At 30.6% G+C, this 7567-nt stretch overlaps 2 protein-coding genes across 2 annotated transcripts in view; one reads left to right on the top strand and one right to left on the bottom strand.

Annotated features, from left to right (window-relative positions):
- Positions 1 to 2268, bottom strand: part of LOC123012364 (beta-lactamase-like protein 2 homolog) — a 3915-nt gene extending 1647 nt beyond the window's left edge. The window contains exons 1-3 of the mRNA XM_044410228.1: positions 2107 to 2268; positions 1799 to 1975; positions 1243 to 1409 (exon numbers count right to left, since the gene is read on the bottom strand). Of these exons, the coding sequence (XP_044266163.1) occupies positions 1243 to 1409; positions 1799 to 1920 (289 nt within the window). The 5' untranslated portion in view covers positions 1921 to 1975; positions 2107 to 2268. The remainder of the gene's footprint in view (positions 1 to 1242; positions 1410 to 1798; positions 1976 to 2106) is intronic.
- Positions 2018 to 4435, top strand: LOC123012365 (protein D2-like). Its single transcript, XM_044410229.1, has 2 exons — positions 2018 to 2211; positions 3770 to 4435. The coding sequence occupies exons 1-2, from the start codon at positions 2092 to 2094 to the stop codon at positions 4304 to 4306; spliced, it is 657 nt and encodes a 218-aa protein (XP_044266164.1). The 5' UTR covers positions 2018 to 2091; the 3' UTR covers positions 4307 to 4435.
- Positions 4436 to 7567: the final 3132 nt, after the last annotated feature.

Below are 7567 nucleotides of genomic sequence, written 5' to 3'. Positions count from 1 at the left end.
CTGAAATAAAGCAATTTGTGATATTTTCAATCGATTTGGCTCAATTTGAAGTTGGGAATCAACCCGAGTCAAAGTATTTCAACCAAATACTGGCTTCAATAATAGTTTTCTTCCAAAATAAAACAATTTGAGCTATTTTCAATCCAATGTTGCTCGATTTTAATACAGAATTAATTCAAAACTAATGTATTTTACAAAAATAACTGCTTCAATCTTAATTTTAGGCTGAAATAAAGCAATTTATGATATTTTCAATCAATTTGTCTCAATTTTAAGCCGGGAATCAAACTGGATCAAAGTATTTCAACAAAATACTAGCTTGAATAAAAGTTTTCTCATAAAATAAATCAATTTGAGCTATTTTCAATTCAATTTTTCTCGTTTTTAATACAGAATTAATTCGAAATTAATGTATTTTGTAAAAATAATTTCTTTAATCCGAATTTTAGGCTGAAATAAAGCAATTTGTGATATTCTCAAGCGGTTTCGCTTTATTTTAAGCCGAAATTAACCTAAATCAAAATATTTCAACACACTAATGTTTTGAATAAAAGTTTTCTTCTAAAATAAAACAGTTTGAGCTATTTTCAATCCAATTAATTTTGCTCGATTTTAATACAGAATTAATTCAAAACTAATGTATTTTATAAAAATAACTGCTTCAATCTCAATTTCAGCCTGAAATAAAGCAATTTATGACATTTTCAATAAATTTGGGAAGTTGGGAATCAACCTGAATCAAAGTATTTCAACCAAATACTGACTTTTTCTGAAGTTTCCTTCCAAAATAAAGCAATTTGAGCTATTATCAATCCAATTTTGCTCGATTTTAAAAAGAATTAATTCAAAACTAATGTTTTTTTATTAAAATAATTGCTTCAATTACAATTGTAGGCTAAAATAAAGCAATTTGAGCTATTTTCAATTAAATGTTGCTCAATTTTAATACAAAATTAATTCGAAATTAATGTATTTTATAAAAATAATTTCTTTAATCCAAATTTTAGGCTGAAATAAAGCAATTTTTGATTTTCTCAAGTGGGTTGGCTTTATTTTAACCCGGAAATTAACCTGAATCAAAATATTTCAACACAATAATATTTTGAATAAAAGTTTTCTTCTAAAATAAAACAGTTTGAGCTATTTTCAATAAAATTTTGCTCGATTTTATTACAGAATTAATTCAAAATTAATGTTTTTTAAGTTTTTTTTTTAAGTTATGGACAAATTTATTAGACCTACTTGTCTTGTCTTTGAGGTCTAAGACGTCGAGGAGGCCACCCATGTGGTCGTGGTGCCAATGCGATATGAAAATGTGGGCCAAATCGATGTCTTCGTGCTTGAGGACGCTCTTCAAGTGGTTGATGTATTGGGGGACGTCGGCATCGCCAGTGTCCACCAAAATGCGCCTAAAAATAAATTTTCACAACTATTATTAATAAATTCAGTCAAGAGGCGAAGACCTTGAATTTAACCGCGAATCTATTGACCTCTGTAAGCAAAGAACCCGATTATCACATCATGATTCAACTTTTTACTTGAATTTCGAAAAATCAGAAAAACACATCCTTGTTCCGAATTTAATTTCCCACAATTTTCAGACCGCAAAAAGGTCACACACAACAGTAAAAAACCATTTTCAGACCGGAAAGGGACAGAAAACACTGAAAAATTGATAAAAAACGTGAAATTTTCAATTTTGACTAGTGACTGCAGTCCTGCCAACCCAATTTTCCGTCACTAAACCACGTCGCATTTCCGGATTTTCCGCGTGATTATTAGTGAAAAATCAACTCACCTCTTTCCGGTGCCGATGATGTAAGTGTTGGTCCCTTGCAGGGTCATAATTCCGGGGTTGCAGCCCAAAACCCGGATAATCCGGGCGGAAAGTTTCGTAACTGCAGGTATAACAGCCGCCATGGTGTCACTGGTATGTGGCGGGATTTTCAAAAAAGTAGCACCGATACTCACTTGACTGGAAAAAATGAGGAAAATCAGTGCCGGAACGCGCAAAAACGCACCTTGATGATAAATTTGTTGTCGTTTCAGGTAATTGACGTGTGAGGTTAAGGTGGGATGCGGATTATTTAAATGATTTGTAATTACCGTTGGGTACAGTTGCACACAAACCGGCACAAAATGAAGAGTTTTATCTGTGTTTTCTTTGTGTTATTAGTTGCAGCAACTTCGAGCAAGTCGGAGGATGTCGAGGTAAAGAATTTCTTCACTTGCTTCTTCACTCACAAAAATCTAACTAAGAAGTCTGTCTCAAAGACAGGCTTTATATAAACGGGTGCACCTTGCACTGTGTGTCTTTAGCCTCGTTTAAAATGCTCGAATTTTTCGATAAGACTCACTATCAGAGGACATTTTTTCTCCGTCTGTTTATAAATAATGATTATAAGATCATATTACGCCGTTGTAAGGTCATGTTTTCATTTGCAATTAAATGATAACATTTTGTTAAATTATCGTTAATTATGATGCGCTAGTTTTTGGATTCTATTAATACTTTTTTTTGCAAACAGAGCTTCCGCGTTAACCGCCTAGAAACAGATTCCACGCCACTTTTTTTTTCAAAAATTTTCAACTTTTTTACTTCTTTATGCTTGTGACTTCAATATCTCCGATTTTAGATAAATAGTTTGTTGTTATTTTTCAAATCTGTCATTTCGTTCCAGAAATTACGTAACAGACCAAATACTAATATTTATTTATTTACTTGGGTATATCTTAACGACTCTTAACGAAAAATATTGTATAAATAGATTTCTTCTTAATCAATAGATCTTTAATAAGAAATTGTTTTTTTTTATATAATTAAATTTATGAAATATAAATTATTAAATTTTGAAAAACTCTTTACGATTTTGTGTTTTTAAATTTAATTAAATTATCATAAAATCTTAAGTTATTCTTTTTAAAATTTTCTTCCTCAAGAAGAAATTTAGAAACAAGAGAGTTTAATGTCCTAAAAAAATCATACGTACAGTTACGGAATTAAAATTTCGGGCAGTATTTTTCTGTCACTTCAAAAAGTTCACTGTAAACTACCTTTTACTGTCATCTTGACTGACATTTGACAATTAACTTTTCTGTCAATGAGGCTATTTTTTAAGTCAAAAATGACATAAACATGACAAGAGTAAAAAATGAGGTTATTAATGTTAAGGTTGTTTTAGAGTTTACATTATGAAAATGACAATCTATTTTTGTTAGTTATTTATTTGCAAATTTATAAATTTTTAAAATAAGAACTTTAATTTTTTATTTTATTACACTGTAATAAAATTTTATGCTGTATATATTTTATATACACTGTAAAAAGTTCACTGTGAACTACCCTTTACTGTCATCATGGCTGACATTAGACGATTAAACTTTTTTTGTTGTTAAAATAGTTAATAAACAATTTGTCTGTCTTAGGAAATTTATTAATTAAACTAAGTGTAATTAAATCATCGCTTTGATCTGCTGCCTACCCGTTATTATGCCATAAATCACTATTTTTGAAAGTAAATAAGTCAAAATGAGTAAAAAAGAGGTTATTAATGTAAAGGTTGTTTTAGAGTTTACATTATGAAAATGACAATACTGCCCGAAATTTTAATTCCGCAACTGTACATGTATTTTTTTAGTTATTTATTTGCAAAATTATAAGTTTTTAAAATAAGAACTTTGAATTTTTATTTTATTAAGACATCTGTCTAAATATTTGTTATTGGCAGATTTTTACTATTTCCTTTTTTCTTAAATAAACTTTTATCAGGCCTTCTCCAAACTCGAAATAACCCCCGACGTGGTCCACGTGGCCCCCTCCAAACTCCTCAAAGTCGAGTACAAGAAAACCAACAAGGAGGTGCACCTGGGCAACGAAATAGCCCCCAAAGATGTCCGCGACGCACCCACCGTCACCTACAACGGCGACCCCCACGCCTTCTACACCCTGGTTATGAGCGATCCGGATGCCCCCAGTCGCAAAAACCCCAAAGCCAGGGAATGGAACCACTGGTTGGTGGGCAACATCCCCGGATCTGACCTTTCCAAAGGCCAAGTTTTGACGGAATACGTGGGCGCCGGGCCCCCGAAAGACACCGGATTGCACCGCTACGTCTTCCTTTTGTTCAAACAGCCCGGGAAAATCACCTTCCAGGAGGAGCACAAGAGCAACACTAACGGAAACAGGGCCAAATTTTCAACAGAAAATTTCGCAAAGAAATACAAACTGGGAAATCCGGTCGCTGGAAATTTCTATCAAGCCCAATATGATGATTCTGTCCCTGCTCTACACAGCCAATTACATTAAAAGGGTGATTGGTCTCTATAATTTTGATTTTTTTTAGTATTCATTTACTATTTGTACTTATTTTGCTAATTTAATTGCTTCTTTGTCATGTATTTGCGAAATATTGTTTTAATAAAAAATATGACTGGACTTGAGTTTTTTATTGTGACTATTTTATCGATAAAGTGATTTGCATATTCCTGCGATTTCTGCAAACAATGCAATTGTTATTATTATCAAAGGCATGAAGGTTATGTACAATAACGTTTTCATAATAAACACTTTACCTTTTTAGTTTGTTGCAATCACGAATTAAAATCAAAAGAGTTTTTTTTGTTTTAATTATCATTATTAATAACCAAGTTATTTCCGTAAATTTGGAAAATAGGTTTTGGATCTAATAACATTGTGATAACTTAACTTGTTTTTTATTTTTCAAATAACATCAGTGTCAAATGAAAACTTTTAAAATTATCTAAAACTGTCGCGGCTGTAATCTGTAATAAAATACATACAAACTTATTTTGGTTTAATTAATTTTTATTTTATTTAAAAATAATCAGTAATTGCTCTTATTTTGAAAACCCTATTTAGAGTGGGAAGAAGGAGCTCAAATAACAAAGTGTTAAATAAAATCAAAATATAATTTTTTGTGCTTTGTTTTGATTTTTGTAGATAGATGTGTCAAAAACACAGGTAATTTTTACACGTGTGTTATTATTAGTCATTATTATTACCCAAATTGGACGGTTTAAGATACAAGCAAAATCATCGTTACAATGCAAATTTTGTACAAAATTTTCAGAATCTGAATTATAAAGATGCTTATAAAAATAATAGTCATTATTTGTTACATAACATTTTTTCGGAGAATGTAATATAAAAATTTTTTGCTATTTTTTAAGTGTAATTGATTTCTAGGAAATTAGAAAATTAATCTAATGTTTTTTATTTCAAATTTCTGAAGACAATTATGTCATCAAATGTAATAATGCGCAATAAAAGTCTAATCAAACAAGCATATTGTTTAGGCTACGAATTATGTAAATGTTACATTAATTTATTAAAATTATTTAATAAAGCTAAAATTATGATTACATACTTGGAGTATCAATTTAGCTAATATTAGGTAGGTAAGAATTGGAAAAATACCGGTTTTTTATACATGTCATTTAAACTGTTTTTTAACAACCGTTAAATTAATTTGAAAGTCTGTTGTACTTATAAACAATTTTAATCAGTTTTGTTTAATGTTTAAATATATTCTTAAAGGACTTTGTGATAACAAAATGTGTATTACTCCTCTTTAGAGATTATATAAAACCACGTGGAGATTTTTACTAATATAAAAAATACATAAACCAACTTTTTTTACTTCATCTCAAATATTTGAATTTATAAACTTGCCAACAGTAAAAAATACCACAATTTTAAAAAATGAGTATGTTTGTTGAATGTTAAATTAAAATTATTATAAATTATTTTGGTTAATAAAATAAAAGATAACCAAACATCTTATCAGAAGAAACAAAAACGACATTGATTGTTAATAAAACTATAGGTTTGCTTTTATTTTAAATTTCATTACTTCTGAATCCGTATTATTTAATTAGTATCTATATTACACAAGCAGAGTTATACGAGCGACGAAGGTGTGAGTGAGTGCTGTAAATTAATGGCAGTCGTAATTATTTTCAACTACTGTTTATCAAGAGTTAGCTGACTTGTCCTTTTGTATTTGCTGATTTTAATATTGCATTTATAATATTATTAATTGTAATCCAACTGATAAAAGATTCAAGGTTTGAAATCTGTCATTTATCGCACGACCTCTTTTTCTAAACATCAACGTGTCTTTAAAATGATATCGAAATGTTATCCTGATTCATAATGTGTCGCAATATTTTACAATATTATGTGTAAATTCAATACACGAGCCATATACTGTTTGTTTACTATGAATTTAAATGTTATGATACAAATCCATAAAACAATTCCTATTTTATTCTATTACAAAGTGATTTGTAAAAGTTATAAAGTAACTCGAATTCTGCTGTTACTCTGCCTTCTACTTCATAGGTATCGCGTCCTTATTTTCTCATAATAATTTATAATTTGTATTTAGTTAATTTAAAGAGAGCGTTGACATTCGGCCCTAGTTTCGGTTGTTAAGAAAAACAAAATGTTTTATGTTAAAAAACAAGGTTTCGGTTTATGTTTGGTTTTTTCGTGTGAATTATTTGTATTTGTTCGAATCACTCGTCTTGAAACTAGAAAGTGATAATATTGGAAATTGCTCAGCAGAACCGCAGATTTTAAAGAATTAGTGAAGATTCCTATCATCCCAACCTCTTTCCCTTCCTTTCCTATTTTCCTACCTCATCCTTTTGGTTGGATTCTACGTGGGAGCACTCAAAGGTAGGAATTTTCATTTACCTCTTCCCTATCGTTCTCTCCGCCGCGAAACATTGGTCCTTCGAGCCGGATTGTCTCGTTCCAAAATATCACTTTCTGCGTTGTAAACATAACCTCTCTATAAACATAAACATAACCTCGCTTTTATCAAATGGTGGCATTGGTAAAGTTGCTCAATATCCCATTTATTCGACTGCAATCTTTTTAAATTTGCCAATAAGTATTTATCGCATTCTCGACGATGTCTCAGGCAAAATTTAAAAAAGCTGTTGTGTTAAGCAAGGTCGCTGTAGATCAGTTGTCCGATTTAAAAGACATTGCGGATCGGGTTTCAAGAAAAGAAGAATTGTACGAGAGTTTGTACCCGGAACTCAAAGCCCGATATAATTTCATAGAACGCATGTATTCAGATTTTTATCTTTATCATAATGAAGTTTTAAAAGAATTAGGTGGTCTCGACGAAGAAACTGAAGAGCATGACACCATTCGTAAATCTTTTGATCGCGATTATTTTAGCATTCAAATTATTTATAATGAAATATTTCAAAATTCTGTTCATACTCAAAATTTAAATTCGGATACGCCATCACAATCAGATATCACAATTAAAAACCACGTTAAATTGCCTCCGATGGAATTGTATAAGTTTGACGGGGATATTAAATCATGGAGAACATTTATTGATATGTTTAATTCCACCGTACATAATCAAAATGCGCTTACAAACGTTGAGAAATTTAGTTATCTCATCTCGACTCTCAGTAAAGAACCGCTCTCGATCGTCAGTAGAATCCCAATGACTGACCAAAATTATAGAACCGCATATGACGCCCTAATTAAGAGATACGAAAATAAACGTTTGTTAGC

Source organism: Tribolium madens, unplaced genomic scaffold (genome assembly GCF_015345945.1).
Source record: "Tribolium madens isolate multiple individuals breed KSU strain unplaced genomic scaffold, Tmad_KSU_1.1 Scaffold_96;HRSCAF=242;Tcas5.2_LG5, whole genome shotgun sequence".
In the NCBI taxonomy this organism is placed as follows: domain Eukaryota; kingdom Metazoa; phylum Arthropoda; class Insecta; order Coleoptera; family Tenebrionidae; genus Tribolium; species Tribolium madens.
This window is presented reverse-complemented; position numbering and strand designations above follow the sequence as displayed.

What these genes read in the sequence shown, in the direction of transcription:
- LOC123012365 (XM_044410229.1), top strand. Translation starts at nt 2,092, where the DNA reads ATGATTTGTAATTACCGTTGGGTACAGTTGCACACAAACCGGCACAAA. An exon ending in GCAAGTCGGAGGATGTCGAG is followed by an intron (nt 2,212 to 3,769) that starts GTAAAGAATTTC and finishes AACTTTTATCAG; the next exon opens with GCCTTCTCCAAACTCGAAAT.